The sequence below is a fragment of the Papaver somniferum genome, chromosome 2, assembly GCF_003573695.1.
Source record: "Papaver somniferum cultivar HN1 chromosome 2, ASM357369v1, whole genome shotgun sequence".
Classification (NCBI taxonomy): Eukaryota; Viridiplantae; Streptophyta; class Magnoliopsida; order Ranunculales; family Papaveraceae; genus Papaver; species Papaver somniferum.
This window is the reverse complement of record NC_039359.1, coordinates 30736610-30758668: the sequence shown is the minus strand read 5'-3', so window position 1 is coordinate 30758668 and position 22059 is coordinate 30736610. Positions and strand designations below refer to the sequence as shown.

The 22059-nt window shown below is 34.4% G+C and overlaps 1 protein-coding gene and 1 long non-coding RNA gene across 3 annotated transcripts; both read left to right on the top strand.

The window, feature by feature from the left end:
- The first annotated feature begins 756 nt into the window (after positions 1-756).
- On the top strand, positions 757-2535 carry LOC113347260. Of its 2 annotated transcripts, XR_003358835.1 has the most exons (5): positions 757-1253; positions 1532-1589; positions 1697-1737; positions 1916-1983; positions 2057-2535. It is a non-coding gene; the product is annotated as an uncharacterized LOC113347260 (long non-coding RNA). The 2 variants fall into 2 exon arrangements; XR_003358834.1 differs by having other exon boundaries at positions 1916-2535.
- An 18149-nt stretch (positions 2536-20684) lies between these two features.
- LOC113350803 lies at positions 20685-21800 on the top strand. Its single transcript, XM_026594922.1, has one exon. The coding sequence runs from the start codon at positions 20685-20687 to the stop codon at positions 21798-21800; it is 1116 nt and encodes a 371-aa protein (XP_026450707.1).
- Positions 21801-22059: the final 259 nt, after the last annotated feature.

Below are 22059 nucleotides of genomic sequence, written 5' to 3'. Positions count from 1 at the left end.
CAAGCGTTGGTATGTCAAGTTTGGTTGTCATATTTTAGTATCAAAACTCATCTAGAGTCGCTTGATTAAATACTGGAGTCAACTTTGTTTAGGTTAGACTAGAAAGTATAGGAATGTTGAAACATACAAGTATTACTCTGAAGACCTGAAGAATGTGAAGAAGTAGCGAACTACAATGACGACATCATCCTTTCTCTTAAGGTTAGTAATATTCACTTGAACTGTTTCATTCCTAACGTATCTTTCAAGTCGTGCTATATTGAAAACATAACTGTGAAGCTGTATATACTGTACATATTGTATAATACTCTAGTGATGTGACATGATCATAGTAGAGAATTAGATTACGAAGTATAATGCATATCTTTTGAACTTCGTAGATATAACATCGACATAATCTTGTATATATTGTTATGATTATGTCAATGGGTAATGGTGAAGATTTCATCCTAGGAAACAATGCATTCACTACACCAAATTCAAGGATTAGTAACTAGATTCCGCAACAGCTTAGTCCCTGTTGCGAATTTTCAGTTGCGAATTTCAGTTGCAATTCTTTTGCAACAGTTCATCTTTGTTACAACTCGCAATTGTTGGCTCTTGTTACGATTCGCAACACATTGGAGTTGTACGCGTGCGACTCGCGAGTGTGGCTGCCCACACTTTTTGAATGACTCACTATTCAGCTCATTCAGATACCCGGTAAAGCTGACTCGGTCAATTTGTTATCGTGGAACAGCCTCTCGTTCTCCATCTCATTTTATCTTCTTTCTCTCCCGTTCTTCCGCACTACTTCCCCTCTTTCTACTACAACCACCATCATTATCATCGATATCAGAACCAAACCTCCATTGTCGTCGTCGAAGAATAAGGTATCCTCATTACCGGCACATGAACTGCTTCTTCTCCTTTTTTCTATTTCACTTCTATGAAGTAAACCCTAGATTCAGATATTTTTTCTTCCCCTTCAAAATCTTTAACCCGATTCTAAGTAGATAGATCTGGATTACCCATAACATATTTTCGTTCTCAAATCATCCACGGGATACAAAATTTTGACCTCATGAGGGGAATAGAGTTAATCCGCGTTTCTCTGTTCTTTTAGTGTTGTTGGCACGAGATTTCCCCCTAAAATACCTTTTCTTTTTTCAGAAGATTTCTTCATAAACCCACCTGAAGAGTCATTAACTCTTTCCTTAAATTCTAAGTAATTTGGGGTTCTTTATTCTTCAAATGTCAGATGTAGAACAAAGGTATAAACCAAACCCTAGTTTTGATTTATTGTTTTTTCCTTTTCAATTAGATATAAATGCAAGCTATGATTTGTCTGATTTTACTGCGATAATGTCAAATTGATGATAAAGATGTTTTCATTTTGTTTTAATTGATAAAATTGGTTATTGCAGTATATCAATGCTAAAGATTTGATTTTTGCTGTAAATGAATATGACTAGAAGATCTCAATGACTACTACCTTGAAGGTTTGGAGGGAAGTGTGTATGATATGGCTAATTTTTTGTTTGTGATGCAGGGGAGAGATTTGATAGGTAGAGAGAAGGTTTGTCAGTCGATGAATAAATAGGGGCATGGTACTAATATTTTATCTATTGCTAATCACTCTTTTAGAATAGATTTCAATGGATTTTGCAACTTCAAAGAGCAATCTGCTATTTAAAACTCTTTATGTTTGTCTCAGGTTCATGCGGAACTGTGTATCGTGGTCTACGGTGTGGCTCGGTATGTTTGTCATTACTTTATTTTCTTTGTAGTGGCACATTATTATGCTTAAAATTTTGGCATTGGGAACTGCTATATGAGCATTGTATTGTAGATCGTGATAATGCACATTACTGGAACTTAAATATGCCAGTTGTAATAAATGATGCAAATGGTTTTTATGTCATTCATCTTGCAGGAAGTTGCAATCAAAGAGTTTTTATGTTTGAGTACTCGAATGACTTGCTACTTTATTTCAGAAAAGAGGTAGTTCTTTTACTCTAGCTATCTTGGCTATCTAAAATCAGAATGATATTCGTTATATGCTTTTCCATTACAGGATAATAACTGATCTAGATGTAGTCCTTATATGCTTTTCCATTAGAGGGTGCTAACTGATCCCGATGTATAAAGCCCATTCCAGTTTGAGAGAGCTTGAAGAAAACCTTCCGAAAGGATTTCCAAAGTTATGTGTCGCGGATAAATAATTAATAAAATTCTGACCTATGTCTCTTGTTCAAGCTCGGTACAATGAATATAGTGTTGTTTAACATGCTAATCATTTATCTATATTCATAAGTTTATCGTCCTATTATAAGAGGCAATAATTTCACTTAATATTGTGACAAGATTTTTGTGGGGATCATTTGGAGATAATGGAATGGGGGTAATGGCTGGTTTTTAGTGTGGATGATCTTCTCACCAGATATGTCATTCTGACAAAATAAAGTGAAAACCAATAAAAATTGACAGGCTTGATCATCTACTTTTGTTTTAAGGTCTCATTAATTATTAATGGATGACATGGGTATTTTTTTTTTTTTTACTTCCACCAAGTATGATTTACAGTTTCGGTATTTGTACATGTATATATGCTTGTGGATTCCTATCAATGGCATGATTAATTCCATAATATTAATTGATTCATAATGTGGAGTTAGTTTGAATGTGTAGGGAAACGGTGCTTTTTAGAATGGGTAAACTTGATATTGAACATCTAAGTTCAGAGTATGAAAAGATACGTCTTGTTGTAGCTGATTTAGATTAGACTGTTGTTTTTCCTTGTTGGATTAGATAGTCAATTGAATACTAAAATTCCTTAATTTGGTTTTCAATGCCGCCAAGACGTCTTTGTTTCCTAGTAGTTATGGTTTGGCTAGTGTTTTGCTTGTCAAATATACTGTGTAATCTACCATGGTACAGTGAATGCTTTATTTAGTCCACCTTCACACCCATTTCACTCATGCATTTTTTATAAGCACTTGCTGGGTCAGGTACAATACCAACAATCTTAAGATTGTGCTTTTGGATTGTATTTTTGTTCATTTTAGAACCTTGGTGGTTGACACTGTGTTTGCGAAGATAAGTCGCTTTTCCCCTTTTCAAAAATGGAGATATTCCCTACAGTATTTTATGTGTACATAGTGTATACGTAAGTGATTTACCGGTGGCAATATCTTAGGCTGCTTTTAAATTTCAGTGACAATTTAAGTCATGACTCATGCTCCAATTTGGCTGGTGCTGGTGTCGATACAGATGGTGGTGGCAGCATTAAAGCAATAGAGTACAGATACTAGCAGTAGTTAAAGTTGCGCAATAATCACAATTCCTGGTTTTTATTAATTGGTGTAACCGACCCTAAATAATCACCATGTGATGGTATGACTGATCCTTGTAATTGGTGTGACCGAACCTAGTAATTGGTGTGGCCGATCATGAGTATGTGTAACCGGTCCTGGTAACTGGTGTGACCGATCACAAGTAATACCATGGGTATATGGAACCGATCCTTGTAAATGTTGTAACCGATCCTAGTGATTGGTGTCACCGATCACAAGTATTTCCATAATTAGGTATAATCGATCCTAGTGATTGGTAGAACCGATTGAACCCATATATGTGATTTGGTATTTGATCAATCACATAGTTGTCTTGGAAAACATGTGAACCAATTGTAAACTTGTTTGGAAGTGTGGTATAACCGATTCCAAGAATGTAAATCCATGTAAATAAGAAATAAGGATTTGCAGTGAAAAAGATGTCAACATACTTTAAACACATACAATAACTCTTATCATTTATTGTTCAAAGATATTCCTTAGTACTCAAGGTGATCCTGTGCTGAAATAAATTAAGAATCTTTTAATTAAGGTTTTTGGTTTTACATGCTTTAATTACCAGCAATTAAAATGCATATCTCTAGAGAATAAAAATTAGTAATGTGCATTTACTAATTAGAGATTTTCTATTGAGATATTTTAGAAATATTGGACAAGCATTTATTGGAATTATGAAAACCGAATTTTGCCATTCATTACATATCTTGAGAATATTTTCGATTTTTTGGAAATTCCTTTGTGTCCAAACATCCTTTGATCTATAAATACCTAAGTTTGCATTTCTAGCAAACTATCCTAAGAGTCAGGAAAACTTCATTTCTTGTTGTTTATGGTGGAGCCGTCTATTCGGAGAGGAAAGTATCCTAATTAGGTGAAATCTCTTACAACCGCTCGTTTAAAGACTTCTGTGGGATCAAGAAGCTCTACGAGTACCGTTGGTGGGAAACTAGATAATTACAGTGTTATTAGTTTTCGATTGGTTTGATTGACTAACGGTTGTTGAAACTTTGATTGCACCTAGTTTGTTTATTCTTGAGAATCTTCTATTCTGATATAAGATTCACTCAAACTAGATCGAAGAGATCTTTAGAACTGTTGTTAGATCTAAAGACATCTTGTGATAATCCATTGTAACAGACTTCGTTCATTGCGCGATTGATCACAAGAGATTCAATTGGTGTTGTGCAGGTTATTGAAGATTAAAGAAGATTTTGAAGACGAAGAAGATTTCTTATTGGTTTTCGTATCTTGTGAATTGTGTACACAAACCTTAATCGGCTGGGATCCAACTAGAATCATATTTATTCGATTGATTAGTTGCGTGAGATCATCATTCTCAATATATCTCTTTCAGATTTATTTTGATTGAGTGTGAATCTATACTTGACTGTTTCGGTAGTTAAAGTTAGATAGATCTAACCAGACAAATGAGTTTATTACATTAACCGGAAGATCCTTTATCAACAACTCATCTATATCTTGTGGAAAAGATTGATGAGAGTGGTTACCAAACAGATTCTTCCTTTGATGTTTGGAATACGATCCGAAGGACTTGCTATTCACGTGCGTTCTTCTAGAAGTCGAAGGCGCAGGGATACTGAGGGAACTAAGTAGCTAGGGGTAGTCTGCTTGGTCTCAACTATACAAAGTTGGATTAGATTTTGTATAAAGGATTAATTATCAGAGTATTCCAAACTGGACTAGGTCCCGGGGTTTTTCCGCATTTGCGGTTTCCTCGTTAACAAAATCTTCCTGTGTCTTTACTTTGATTTCCGCATTTTAATTATTATTATAATAAAGTAAAATACACATATGTTAACTCTGTTATACTTGATGGTGATTCTACAGAGTTTGATTATTACCGAACCTATTATCAAGTAGCACACTTTGATTTTCGTATCATCTCGATCTGGTATCCATAGTCAATCACACAGGTTATCTTGTTGTCGTATTGTCTCGATCTCGTACCCATAGACGATCACACAAAGTGTGAATACCGAAGTTGTTGTATTGTATCGACTTTGTCCGTAGATGATCACGCTTGGTAAGAGGACTTATAGGTTGAAACAAAAATATTGTGGTGTATTTGGGTACCCTCGTTTTTTCAGTATCCCTTCGCCTTCAACTTCTAGAGTTACGCACGTGAATAGCAAGTCCTTTGGATCGTATTCCAAACAGCAAAGGAAGAATATGTTTGGTATCCACTCTAATCAATCTTGCTACAAGATTTAGATGAGTCGTTGACAAAGGTTCTTATGTTTAATATAATAAGTTCCTTTGTCTGGTTAGATCAATCTAACTTTAACTACCGAAATTTTCAAGTATAGATTCGCACTCAATCAATATAAATCCCAAAGATAAATATAGAGAATGCCGATCTCACGCAACTAATCAATCTGATCTATAAAAATAAACAAATACTAGTTGGATCCCATCCGATCAAGGTTTGTGCACATAGTTCACAAGATATGAAAACTAATAAGAAATATTTTTCGTCTTCAAATCTTCTTTTATCCTCCAAACCTGCACAACACCACTTGAATCTCTTGTGATCAATCACGCACAGAATGGAGTCTGTTAACAATGGATTATCACAAGATGTCTTTAGATCTACCAACATTTCTAAAGATCCCGTCGATACTCTGATCTAGTTTGAGTGAATCTTATATCAGAAGAGAAAATTCTAAAGCATAAACAAACTAGGTGCAATCAAAGTTTTAACAACCGTTAGTCAATCAAAGCAATCGAAAACTAATAACACTGCAATTATCTAGTTTCCCACCAACGGTACTCGTAGAGCTTCTTGATCCCATAGAAGTCTTTAAACGAGCGGTCGTAAGATATTTCACCTAATTAGGATACTTTCCTCTCCGAATAGACGGCTCCACCAGAAACAACAAGAAATGAAGTTTGCCTGGCTCTTAGGATAGTTTGCTAGAAATGCAGACTTAGGTATTTATAGACAAAGGATATTTGGACACCAAGGAATTTTGGACCAAGGAATTTCCAAAACCGAAGATATTCTCAAGATATGCAATGAACGACAAAATTCAGTTTTCCTAATTCCAATAGATGCTTGTCCAATATTTCCGAAATCTCTAAATAGAAAATATCCAATTAGTAAATACACATTATTAATCTTTATTCTCTAGAGCTATGCATTAATTGCTGGTAATTAAATCATATAAAACCAAAAACCTTAATTAAAAGATTCTTAATTTATTTCGGCACAAGATCATCTTGAGTACCAAGGAATATATTTGAACAACAAAAGATAAGAGTTACTCCTCGTGTTCAAAGTATGTTGACATCTTTTTCACTTCAAATCCATATTTCATATTTACATGGGTTTGCATTCTTGGAATCGGTTATACCACACTTCCAAACAAGTTTAGAATTGTTTTGCCTGTATTCCAAGACAACTATGTGAATGATCATACCAAATCACATGCATGGGTTCAATCACTAGTATCGATTATACCTAAATATGGTAAAACTTGTGATCGGCCATACCAGTCACTAGGATCGGTTACACCAGTTACAAGTATCGGTTCTATATACACATGGTATTACTTGTGATCGGTCACACCAGTTACCAGAACCAGTTACGCCAATTACAAGGATCGCTCACACAACACTCATGGTCGGTCACACCAATTACTAGGATCGGTCACACTAATTACAAGGATCGATCATACCATCACATGGTGATTACTTAGGATCGGTTACACCAACTATCAAAACAGGCCATACAAATTCATAAGTCTAGGCATGGTGATTAGTTATACCAAGATACATAACCTGAGTTAAGATCGGTTCTACCATCTCACATATATTGGTCATCCAAATATTTGCAATGAATAGCTGGACCAATAAGCCTATTGATTTTCCTTCCGATTCACGAACAAGTTCATGAATGTACTTCATATAAAAAAAATGTAAAACATTGTTTCCTAGGATGAAATCTTCACCATAACCCATTCACATAATCACAACACTATATACAAGATTATGTCGATGTCATATCTACGAAGTTCAAAAGATAAGTGTTATACTTCGTAGTCTAATTACTTAATACTATGATCATACTATTATGATCATGTCACATCACTTGAGTATTATATAATATGTACAATATATGCAGCTTCGCAGTTATGTTTTCAATATAGCATGACTTGAAAGATACGTTAGGAATGAAACAGTGCAAGTCAATATTACTAACCTCAAATGGAAGGACGATGTCATAATTGTAGTTCGTTACTTCTTCACATTCTTCAGGTCTTCGGAGTAATACTTGTATGTCTCAACATTCCTAGACTTTCTAGTCTAACCTAAACGAAGTTGACTCTAGTATTTAGTCAAGCGACTTTAGATGAGTTTCGACACACTAAAATATGACAATCCAACTTGATATACCAACGCTTGGTGAGTTCAACCGAGTTATGCTCTAACAAATTCTAGTCTATATTTTGTCAAGTCTCAGATTAGGATAGAAGTGTTCTGTTGAGATTCCGGTATTACTGCTTTTTTCCGTTTGAATGAGAAGATCAATAGGAGCTCTGAAGAATTTATTTAACAAAGGTAAGTGAAGATTGAACCACCTTTTTCTCAAGTTTTCACCTTTCTATCCATTGGACTATGTCGCATGACTAAATTAGAAAGTACATGCATAATAGAAATTTCGAGTCAAGTTTATCTTGAATATTGTTCTCGAAATATGTTAATCTTAAGAAAATTTGTTCATACTTGATGAATTTGGTTAAGAACAATTTATTGCTCATAACCAAAATTTTGATTCAAGATTTAATAATTTGAAAATAGCCTGGAACAGTGATATGTATCATTGATATTATTCGGGAATGTTTCATATTGAGTATTAAAGATATATAAAACTACTGTAGATGTGGATACAAGACAGTAAGCATACTAGTTCACATACTCGGAGAACTGTTATATGTCCAGAGCCTGGTACATGTATTCAGTACACGTACCAGCGCATCTATAGTTCGGCAGCGAATTTTTGGTACGCGTACCAGGTATCCGTACCATAAAAAGTATGTGCACTCGTGAACCAGGAAGGTACGTATACCTAGTATGCAAACCGGAAAAAATCTGTTGGTTTCAAAACCGGAAAGGTACGCATAGTACGTATACCATAAAAGATCTGTGAGTTCCTGAACTTGTTTTTGTCTTAAGGATGCACATACCCGGTACACGTACTATGAAAAGAATATTCACGAACAGGTATAATACACGTACTTATCCTGTCAAATATTTTTAGATGCATCAGTATTATTTCTATGAGATAATCGATATTTGAAAAACTCTCTAAGAACACATCTAGACATGATTGATCACATTTGTGACTTAAGAAAAGTCTTAAAGTGTTATATGAAAATGGTTAAGCTTATTGTTCAATCGCCTAGTTTCAACTAACTTTATGAACCAAGCATTATATACGGTTCGGTTACGGTTCATCCTAACCAGAGTGTATATTATATTAAGTTAATCTCAAGTCAAGTTCTTTTTATCTAAATGTGATTGTTGATTGTTTGATTCTAAAGCTACTTTAGCTTAAATATAAATAAACCTTGATCTTGAAAGTCTATAAAAAGAGAACCTCAAACAACTGGGATATTTGAATCCCTGACACTATTCTTGTGTGTCTTATTTGTAAACTAGAGTTGTCCTCTCCTTCAAACCCTTCTAGAGTTTAGCGACTAAAAATACTTCACTTAAGGATTCGTGAAGCCAGGTCCAACTATTGTTATCTTTATAGTTCGTGTATCTTGATCTTGTTTTGAATTTTGAGTTTTGCTCCAACAAACAAGATAGATAGAAATCACAAAGTTTCTTCGTCTCAGACTTTGTGATTCCACAAGTTTATATTTGTGAAGTGAATAATAATATAGGCTTCTCTTCGGGAGTCATAAGACCGGATTTTGAGGTTTGCTAGACTTTGTCTAATGCGATCGATTTCCTACCTCACCTTGATCTTTGATCAGAACGGAAATCACATATAGGCTTATCTGTGTGAGGCAGATTGGTTTTAAATCTTCAATTAAGTTGAAGCAACTCTTACGCTGTAAAGAACGTCAGCTAAGGGAATCAATTGCGCGGAGTCCTGCTGGGATTCAAGAGGCATAAGGATCGCGACTGTAACTGAACTGATGTGACAGTTTAATTCGGTCTCAACTACATTCCAGCCCGAAGTTCTGATAGTAGGCTAGTGTCTGCACCGGCTTTATACAGTTTGGTGTTCAAGTCTGGACTAGGTCCTAAGGTTTTTCTGCATTTGCGGTTTCCTCGTTAAAAATTTATCCGGTGTCTGTGTTATTTCTTTTCCACATTATATTGTTTATCTTTATAATTCAAATATCACAAGTTTTACGTTAAAATAAATTCAAGTAGATAAGTCTATCACAATTGTTAGATACAACTTGATTGATTCCTGGATATTGATCTTTGGAATCGTCCAAGTACTCTCACGGTATAATCAGGTTCACGGACATTTAAGACATAATAAGTCTGTATTAAATGCAATCTGGCTATATGGACAGGGACGAAATCTCTGATAAACGTCTCACCAGTTAAAAAGAAACTATTGTTATGGATTCTGTAAAAGATTCTGAATTTTCAAACTCTCATATAGATGAACACTCCGTTTCCATGAAACATTTAATTATTGATAAGTGTTATCCCTATTATCTTGCTGATGAGTCTGACTCAGAAATAAAACGGGAAGCAGCCAAAGAAAGTACTGAAATTTTAAATTGTGTAGGATTTCATTCTTCTGAGGTCAATCGGCTGAAGCACAAAGTCAATAATCTCATTGGTATAATTTTCGAACGTGATTCTAGAACAAGGACTCTTCTTGAAGAACATGCCGAGGTGAAAGTGAAAATTATTTTACTTGAGGCTAGACTTAAAGATAATGCCTTAGAGATCGAACGATTGTTGAGTAAGAACACTACTCCACGTTGCATTAATGAATCTAAAGAAACTACCATGAACATAGCTTCTGAAAAAGGCGATGAGTTAGAAAAATTAAGAACACTATGTGTTCATGATAAACTGACGAGATCGCTCTCAGAAACCGATACACAATGTACTAGTATTTTGTCAAGAGATGATCAGTTAAATTTATCAGACCAAGAAAAAACTGTATCTCTAAGGAGAAAGAGTTCTTCACAAAAAGAGTATGATAAAACTACCTATTCTGATTTCATTGAAACTCAGAAAGTGTGCTTGTATTGCAACACTAAAGGACATGTTCAAAGAAAGTGTAAAATGAGGTTGGAAAACTATCAGTTTGGAAGACTCCGAAACACCTTAGATTTAATTTTGATGGGTGTGACTGATATTCGGATGTCTAAAACACTTGGGGGTGAAAACACATTCAAGAAAATTTGCTTCTAGGAATGTAAGTTCTGCTTGGTCCACAAATATTCGAACAAGTCAAAAAGGTAGTATGCAAAATCGGTTAAGGAAGAACTTAGAAAATCCGTCACAAATATGGGTTTGTAAGGATACTTATACACCTTCTGAGAAAGTTGATTTATTCATCAATGAAACGATCCATTGATTTTATAACATAAATTTGATCATTACAGGATATAAGGATCTCATTGATAAACTGTCTCCTACCTCCGGACAATCAGGTAAGGATTCTGATCTTGTCTCTTTTCATGATGACAAAAAATTCTATAATCACTTTTCATGTTCAAAAAGAAGAGGTAAAAACAAGGATAAATGCCAGCATAATTCCTTCGGTGATAGTTTGGCTCACTAGTCACAAGTCTTGGAACCTTATTCATAAAAATCCTGCTGGATAAAGAACTGTTGTGTAACAGGTGTACTATTTGTCTCAAATGGTGCTTTGCGTGATGAGCTATAATATTTTTCATATTGCAACCTTTACGTATTTTCTATGGTATTATTATCTACAAGATTGCTAAAATTTCATGTTGAGACAGGTTCCTGAAAAATCAAGCATTCAATTATATTTTCTTCATCACAGAAAAAGGTAGAAAATTGCAGTACTGAAAAATATTTTGTCTAGATAAGCTTGAACTCGAAATTTCTTCTTTGCAATATTAAGTCACTAAAATCATACGACATAGTCTCATAAGATAGAATGGAAAATATTGTGAATAACTAAGATATGTTAGTCTTGTTGATGTGAATTTTTGATGTGAATGGTATATACCTCTTGTTGATGAAGTTATTCCCAATCCGCAAATTTTTTCGTTTGTTCTTTAGTCTTTGAGAGTTATTCCCAATCCGCGACTTGAATTTAGTAGACTAGAAATCAAGATATAGTTTTGTGCAACTAACATTGACAACATGCTTGAGACAGCAAAAACTTGCGAGTTCGACCCGAGCAGTGCTCTAACAGCGTCAAACCTATTTTGAAGTGTACGTTGCCCGAAATTGGTGGATATGAATGTATAGTAATGGCGGATTGTATACTTGGAAAATCTTTGAGTTACCTGAATTTGGTTGTTATTTACTGTTATCTTATGTTACCATTATTATCATAATCATCATCGTCATCATCATATGTTATATTTTTGTACATCAAACTTATTTCTTTTTCATCATCTGTTGTTTCCATACAGAATTGTGCATTCTCCTCTCTTTGTTTGTCACGATAATATTTCTCAATATGGCCGAATCTCTTACAATAGTAATAATGCAGTGAAATAATATCCGTCATTAACATAAATAGTTCTTTACAAATATGAACAAGACTAGTTTTTAATACCTTTCTTTGCAACCTGTTTAATATATTCTCAAGTGTTTGAATAAAATCAATAAGCTCATTAAGAGTATATATAGGAAGATCTTTGACTCTTCAATGGCAGCAATAACATGGTCATATTTGTGAGGAAGAGAGCGTAATACCTATTCCAAAATCTTTTAATTAAAAAGTACTTCTCAGTAAGACCTAACTGCATTAACAGTCTTGAAAACATCATCAAGAAAACATTGAGCATAATCAGTGTTTCTCATAAAGGAAGTCTCGAATTGACACAAAACGATTGCGAATGTTATACAGGGTTGGCGACACAACTTTGGATATTCATTGGTCAACCTACTGAGGATTCTTCGAATTTTATATTTGTTTTTCAGACCGAGTCTTTCTTACAACATAGTTCGTCGGGTTCAAACTTATATTACTTGAACTACACCCATAAGAGCATCACTATTACTTACTAATTTGCTTACAAAATTCATTGTTTTTTTTTGTTTTTTTGTTTAATATTCATTTGTTTATTGGATTAATTATCTCTAACATATTTATTCTTTTGATAATTTGTTTTAAGATAATAACCACTAGGATTGGAGAGGATAAAAATACCAGAGTTGGTTATTTGGAGTACAAATCAAGAAACGCCTAGGCAATTAAGTAACTTTTTAACTAAAAAAAATAAATTGTTCCCCACATTTAGATCAAGTAACTTTTTTGTTAAAAGTAACTTCTTCTTTTCCACATTTAAATTAGTTGGGCAACTTTATTTAAAAGTTTCTTAATACTATATAAAGTTGATATGAGAGAACGAGTCATATCCAAACTTTTTTAGATAATGGAACCGGTAAATCTTATCGTGATTTAAAAGAAACATGTATTTGATAAACAACCCGTTGCCAATACCATAGGATAGAGCCTACTAATGTTTGACAGATGTTTTAAGGTGCTAAATTAAGGTTTTTTTGTCTCTAATTAGGTATTGCATTTCATGTTCTTTTTTCTTTTAATTGTTTTAAGATGTAATTTTATTTTGCAGGAAGCTGCATTGCCTCTTAGTTCAAACGTTTCCTTCAAATCACGTATAATCTTCTTTTTTTGCAAACAGTGAAGATTATATCTTTTCACTTGTATAAATAATGTAGTAAAAACACAAATTAGTAAAATCTCTTACTATCAAGCGCGAAACTTCTATAAGACAACATTCACATATGACAAAAAATCGGAATTGGGGAACAATCTTGGACTGATTAGAACGGTTGAAGCTTCTACTCCCACTGATATTCTCAATTTTCTCTTGGTTAATTACCTCGATGGTAAATTGAATTTAAGTAGGAAAGTTTTATATGCAAGCATTATACGTTTTTTGATATATTACTACATTACATACTAATTCCTTGTGCCCCATCTAGTCAAGAGATATGTTGTTTAGAAGGTAAATTTGGTACTAATAGGTTTCTCTAAAAAAGATTAGAGTAGGTTGGTTAGTGTAGTAGAGAAGAAAACAATCATCATCATCGAAAACCTATTTTCTTCTTACTTCTTCACCAGATCCACAGTTGTGAATCATCGAATCCTCTGAAAATGAAAATTAGGTTATTCGTCTTGGCATCTATCACCACCAGTAGTGGATAACTTGGATGCGAGATACGCCCCGGTTTGGTCAACACACTAGCTTATGTGGTATGTCTCCTTGTATCTTAATTTTCCATACTAGTAATGTGGACTAAACACAAATGATTTTTTTTTTAATATTCCAGTAAATGGTTACAGATAGTGTTGGGAAAGACTTATAAATATGAGATGCGAAGCCCAATATGAAAGTAATTAACAACAATGTGGGATACATAGAATTCGAAGAAATGTAGATATATAAACACAACAAGACAAATTTTTATATGGAAAACACCTCTTTAACAAAAATACTAAAAACATCACGAGCAAATTTCCATTATGATTGAATAATGGGTTACAATAAATTTTCTCAAAATTGGGAACTAAGGTTCATTCTCATAGACGAATCCAAAGGGGTGTCTTTGGAGTTAGGCGCCCACAATTTTTCGAAATTATATGAACCCCCGTAAATACTCTAATATATAGAATATAACTATCCTCGTCTCACATAAAATTTTGAAAATAAAAAAATATCCATATGTTATAAATGTATGTTTTTGTATAGTTCAGATATAATTCCATTGTATAACCATTTTAGCCGTAAGATTTGAAAACATATCTAAAATTACGGAGATTTAATATATCCCAATCACCATTTTACAGAAAAATGGAAATTGGCTCCTTGAATGTTTAATTTAATATCGTACACTTTGCTCGGCCTTGTGTATTTTAACTTATTTTTATATTTTTGTATGTGATTTTTTCTTGTTGCATTCTAAGTTATGTTCTTCAAAAAAAAATTATAATTAATGTCCCTACTAAGTTATTGTTCTGGATTTTTCACTGTTCACACTATTTAAAGATGCATATATTACTTGGATAACGATGCCCTCTTTTTCATCAATAATAATGGATTAACAATTCATATCCAATAGGCGAGTTATCATCAACAGGAGCTAGAGTAAAAATACTTACTACTAGAGTTTGAATAAATCCTAAAAATCTCCAAGCTCAGACAGAAGAAGAAACAATTTAACTTGATGGATTAACGTCACCATGATCTTGCCAAATACTCCCTTAGAAATAATCGTCTTCTTCCCTCAAACTTTTATCAATCGTTTTTTTTTCTACTACACTCTTTTTCTTGCGGCTATAAAAGCTAACTTTCTCTTGGTTTTTTACGACCCCATTTTTCTTTTGTTTCCTCAAAAGTCAAAACCAGTATAACCTAACATATCTACTATTATGTTTTGTCGGGTAAGGGATGGCTAGACTATTGGGATATAAGAAGGGATAAACCAAAAACCTCTCACCTGTCATCACCAAGACGCCCTGCTACAAAAACGTACATGCTTGTATTTCGGTAATAAATTTGTTATCATGTCAAAACCATCATCATCCGTATGGATCTCCTCAATATGCAAGACTTTATTACCAATAACTTATTGTATTCATTGATACGATATCGAGTTGATACTCGAATACTTGCTATATGAGTGCATTATAGTTATCACAGTAAATAATATGTATTTTTATTATTTTAAGGAGAGTTATGCATCAAACTCTTCATCCATATCATCTTTTTGCAACTCTTGGTAATTGTTATGTATTTTTGTGTTGTAGTAGACAACGCTACATAAATTTTCAATTTGGATTCCAAGAAACAACTTCCCTAAATAGTTAGGTAAATAAGTAAACTTAAGTTTACTTCAGAATGTCTTACGCATAATCCAAATTTGAATATGTATAACCCATTAACTATGATTTATCACCACCATAACACAAACACGTATTAGAAGTACCTTTCAGAATCCTGGAACATTAAGAGACTCCTCGGAAGGTTTTGGTTCACATGCTTCGGTAAGCATCGCATATTCGTGTAATGATTCTTTGTTGATTGTATCCTGCGCCCGTTGGATCTTCTTAACTCAGCGATCTGGTTCATGTTCCACATCTTTCTCACCTTTACCTATTGGAGCATCCTCGTGATCTTCATCTCATAATTTTTTGTCTTCTTATGCTTTACCATCAACACCATCATCATGTTGTTTAAGAGAAACAACTGGATTTGGATCCAAGATCATATTATCTAGAAGCTTTGGCATCTCAATCATTTCGAAGTCTTCAATAGTCTGATTTTCAAGGATACTGCATTAGTGCTTCTTATATCCTTCGTATAAACTGATCCCAAAATCTATAGCTAAATTTTTCATTTTGTAACCTGAACACACACTTATTCACTTTGTCATCAAGCTTTGAATTATGATCTCTAGGGATATGAACAAATTACATGCAACAAACCCAAGTGACCATAAGTAGGCTCTTTATATCTGTATACCTTCTTCTATACTTCACCATCTAGCGGTCTTCAAGGAGATCGATTGATCAGGTAAACAACAATATTTATCATTTCATCCCAGAAATAAAAGGAGATAACATGCACTATAATTCTCTCGAGAATAGTGCGATTCATCCTCTTTGCAACACCATATGTTTTAGAGTTTTTAGAACTAATTGTTCATGACGTATACCCATGCTCTGCGATACACTTCAAGTAGCTTAACGTATTCTCCTAAGTATTCAGAATGAAGGCACTTCAAGGTTCCACCTGTTTCTCTTTCCACCATGTTGTGAAATATTTTGAACACAAGAAACACATCATCCTTGGTCTTGCATGTGACCAAACCTTCATTGAAGCATCATCCATAAAAGTAACAAAATAAACAACACCTCCAAGTGTTTTGACCCTTAAAGGATCACACTCATTAGAATTAACAAGATCCAAGATACTAGAATTATGATTTGCTAGAGCCTTATGAAAGGACTCTCTCATTTGTTTACTGACTAAAAAATGAGGGCACCTACCAAATTGTGTACTTTTCACATTCGAAAGACTTGTCTTTTGGTAAGGATTTAGATTTTGTTCTCACTGAAATAACCAAGTCATGTATGCCCCACCTCGGAAGCTGAATATTTTTCAACAACATTCAACTCACCTTTCATCAACTTCACTTGAGTTTTGTTTAAACGTTCCACACTTCTTGCCTCTTGCAATGACTGTGGAGCCCTTGGTTAGCTTCCATTATCCACTGACTAAAGAATTGGTCTGCCCTTCCTCATCTAACACTTCCAATGATATTAGATTCAAACAGAAATATGGTATATGTTGGCATTTTTGAGAAATAGTATGAAACCAATACTTGTCTCAAGGAGTGTGGTATATGTTGGCATCTCTGCCAAGACACAACTTCCCCTAATAGGTAAAGAAGTAATCGAGCGTCGACTTCAGTATGTCTTAAGCACCTGCCAAATATGAATTTGTGTAAACCACTAACTATAACTTATCACCATTATAACACAAGCACATATCAGAGGTACATCTTAGATTACATAGTACATTAGCTACGAAGATGCTTGCATTTCAACTACATAAGCTATATCCGTCCTATGGACACACCATGGAATACACCAAACTACCAACTGCAGATGCATATGACATTGATCAGGAGTTAATTTAAAATTTCCCAAATAGAAAATTTTACGGCTCCTCCTTATTCATATTGAACCTTTGCAATACCTTTTCAATATACCTTTATGTGATAGCCATAACTTTTTTGTTTTCATGTCTTAGCAAAAGACTTCTCAAATCTGTCTTCAACCAGTCAATGTTTTTAAATCTTTCCTATAAACCAACATATAATCAACATAAAGCCAAAGAATAAGGAAAAGTACGATCAACAAATTTTCGAACAAACACACGATGATCTGAAGATGTCCTTTTATACCCATGTTCTTTCATGAGCGTTTCAAACTTCTTGTACCATCTTATAGGAGCTTGCTTATGCCCATATAGATTTTTTTAAGCATGCACACCATGTGTTCCGTTCCTTTGACTTCAAAACCTTCAGTTTATGCCACATAATATCTTTCTCTAACTTACCATGAAGGAATGCTTCCTTGACACTTTATTGTTCAATATCAAAGTCCATACTAGTTGCTAATGTCAAGACCACCGGTATAAAATAAAATTTAACCACTAGTGTGAAGATCTCTTTAAAGTCAACACCTTTACTTTCCACAAAATCCTTCACAACCAAGCGTAGTTTGTATCTTGGTTGTAAGTTGCCTCTTTAGTCTTGATTTCACACACCCACTTGTTCTTCAAAAAAATTTAGTTATTTGTTTATCCACTCATAAGTGTTGTTCTCTTCTAAAGAACACACCTCTTCTTTGATGGATTTCAACCACTTCCCACTTTGAGGAACACTAAGAGCCTCCTCAGAAGGTTCCTGGTTCACCTGCATCTTTAAGCGTCACATATTCGTGTAGTGATACTTTGTTGACGGTATCATGAGAGTGTTGGATCTTCTTAACTCAACGATCTAGTTCATGTTTTACTTCTTTCTCACCATTACCTAATGGAGGATCCTTCTAAGATTTATCTCATGATTGTGTTCTTCGTTTGCATTACCATCAACACCGTTGACATGTTGTTCGGGAGAAGAAATAACCGGATTTGGATAGAAGATCATATAGTCTCGAAGCTTGGAATCTCAATCTTTTCAAAGTCTTCAATAACCCGATTTTCAAGGAACACCCATCTCTTCTTATGATACCCTTTCTATGACTGGGTCCCAAAATTTATAACCAAACTTCTCATTCTGATAACATAGGAACACAAACTACTTCGCTTTGTCACCAATAAGCTTTGAACTCTGATATTTATGGATATTGATAAATACCATGCAACCAAACACTCTCATGTGATCATAAGTAGGTTCTTTATATCTCCATATATACCTTCTTAGACACACCATCTAGCGGTCTTGAAGAAGACTGATTGATCAAGTAAACAACAACATCCAAGAAATACTTCTTCCAACTTGGAACGAGATAACATGCACTGTAATTCGAGAATAGTAAGGTTCATCCTCTTTGCAACACCTATATGTTGTGGGGTATTGTTAATTGATTGTTTATGTATCCATACTCTTGAAATACACTTCAAGTGGTCCAATATATTCTGCGCCCTTATCGGAATGTAGGCACTTCAAGGTTCTATATGTTTCTCTTTCCACCATGTTTTTAAACATCTTGAACATAGGAACAACATCATCCTTGATCATGATTGCATATGACCAAACTTTCCTTAAAGCATCATCTATAAAAGTAACAAAATAAATAACATCGCCAAGTGTTTGGACCCTTACAGATCCACATACATCATAATGAATAAAATCCAAAATACTTGAATTATGCCTAGAAAAAGCCTTACGAAAGGAAACTCAAGTTTGTTTACTAAATAAACAATGAGTACACTTATCCAATTGTATACTTTTCACGTTTGGCAAGACTTTTCTTTTGGTGAGGATTTGAATTCCCTTCTCACTAAGATGACCAAGTCTCCTACACCCCATCTCGGAAGTTGAATCTTCGTCAACAACACTCAATTCACCCATCATATTCATTTGAGTTTTGTATAACGTACTTGCCTCTTGCAATGACCATGGAGCCCTTGGTTAGCTTCCATTGTCTATCGACTAAAGAGATGGTGATCCTTCGTCATCTAATACTCTAAGTGAGATTAGATTCAAATGAAAACCTGGTATATGTTGCACACTTTTGAGAACCAATGTGTAACCAATACTGTTCTTAACTTTCACATCACCGACCCATTCCTACAATTTTCGGAACACCTTTGTTTCCCATTTGATTGAGCCAAAGTCACCAGCCTTGTAGGAAGCAAACACATATTCTATAGGAGTAGCATGGTAAGATGCACCCGAATCTACCACCATTCTGATCGAAACCTGCAGAACTCACACAAACATTATTACAATCAAAGAATAAAATTATATCATCACCTATTGCAACAACTGCAACATCCTTGGCTTCCTGTATTCATTTGTATACTAATCATTTTTATGATAAATCCAACATTTATGTCTGATAAAGGTTAGTATACATTTTTGTGATAAATCCAACATTTAACGTCTTATAAAGCTCTTAGCAAAAGAAAACTACTATTCAGATTTTCTGATAACAAATCAAACTCTTTGTATTTAGATATAAATTAAATTCCTAAAAATAGAAACATTTCTTAAAATGTTTTATTTCCGCTCATTGATATTTAGAAAACAAGCGCATCGATAAGCTCTTAGCAAAAGAACTTCAAAACTTCCAGGAAAAGAAAATCTTAACCAGAAGTTTGGAAGGAATTTAAGTATTTTGACAATTAAAATTTCTCTTCTTGCTTGTCCTTCCAAGCAAGAATACTTCATGTCAAGTTCATCTGTACAAGGCTTGGGCCTTGGAGGATTCTATTACATTTATTCTACTACACGCCTACGCCTGGTCCTAGTGACTGACTGAGTCCTACCTCCTGAACATCTTTGGAAATTGCTATGTACAGCATTTTGGTTTCCCTCAAACCGGGATCAAAGTTCCAGATCTTTGTATCCAGGGTCTCTAAAATGGCATGCAAAATAGCTAACTCTGGAACGGCTCTGCCCTTGTTGCATGGAGTTCGGTGATTTATAGCTGTTGTCAAGAAACCTCGATCATGGTAATTAGACATGGAGTTTGATCACATATCAATTTGCAGAAAACAATGTTCAATTTGCGGTTAAAGATTGTCCCTGCTCCTTAGAATCACAACTAAGATTATCAAAGCCACCAGTGAGGTTCTCCCGACATTTCACTGCAGCACTGCTTACCTATATGGGAAACCACTAACTGTAATAACTGTCGACTTAAGCTAAATCTAAGTCAAAAAAGTGAGTACTTTGGCTTGCTAGCAAAGCAATCCCAAGAAAGCACCGGCTAATGCAACTTTATCCCCCATATCTGCGTTGCCGCAATGACAAGAAATTTTTGATTCTCTTCATCTTTCCACAACATTGTTTCCTTTAAACACATCACGATTCCCCATCCACAATTATCTCTACTAAACCTTTACAAAAAGTACGAAACAAATTCGCAATATGGAGTTGGAAATAGGACTCAAAATCACCAAAACGAAAGATGATGGTAATTTTACCACATCCAATCTTAGAATTACGAAAGATGGCAATGGCCCTGTTTTCGTATCTTCAGAAACCGAATCCATGTTCATTCTTACTGCTCATCTCCAAGGATACAGAAGAGAAAGAATAAAGATTGATATAAATGAAGATGGGACTCTAATATCCATAAGTGGAGATAAAACAATTCAAGAAATGGTGATGGTGAGATGGACAATGTACAAAAAAGAAGCAGAGATTACCGGATTCAAGAAAGCTTTTAGAATACCAAACGGTGTAAAACTAAACAAAATCAAAGCAAGGTTCAATCAGGAAGAAACTATTTTATCGATTTTTATGCCGAAATTGAAGAAAGGAATCCAAGGGGTTGCCATTGAAGAAGTAACGGATGTTGCAGAAGAACAAGAAGAGGAAAAGGTTGTTGAAGAAGCTGTTGCGGTTCAAGAGAATGAATCAGAAAAAACAGAATTAGAATCACTAGACATGCCAGCAATAGAAACAGAGAAAATGAGTAGTAATATTGAAGAAATTCCTGAAATGGTGATTCAAGAAAATCAAGAAACGGAAAGGACTGAAACCCAAGATGAAGAAGCTCCCGGTGAAGTAGTACAAGAACCAACAGAGAATGAGAGAATTCCTGAACTTGAAACCGCATCTGTAAAAGAGAAGGAAGTTGAAGAAATTCACGATGAAACTAGTTGTAATGAAAAAGAAGAAGAACTCATTGAAGAGATAGTTAAGCAAGAAGATTTTGTAGAGGATACTTCGATTGCACCTGTGGAACCAGAAGAAGAACCCTTAATACTTGAACATGAACAACAACTTGTAGAAGAAAAAGAAGAAAACAGGGAACAACAACAACTTCGAGGTGAAGAAATGCAGAATTACGATGAGGAAGAATCTTCAATTGAGAATAAGGCAACAAGTCCCACAAATGAAACGAGTCCGTGGCTGCGGTATCCATTTGGTGCTCCTTCTGGTTTCATTATAGGATCAACTTTGTTTGGACTCCTTATAGCTCTTGTTGTTCATTTACTAAGTGAAAATAAGAAATTAAAAAAACACGGCACAAGTTAATATATGTACATATATTTGTATTTCATCTCTCAAATTTTGTCATTTGAATGGTTAGTGATTTTTTGTTTGAGTGCATTTGAGTCTTATTTCTGTTGTTTGAGTGTTATCGGTTTTATTGTCTTCTGAAATAAAAATGGCTGCCCTTGGATGGGAAGTGTTAGAGAAAATGAGTTTTAATAAAAGATGTTATGGTCTTGGTGTGGTTTGATCTAATGACCTAATGGTTTAAAAATACTTACTCATTTTTTTCGAGTGAATT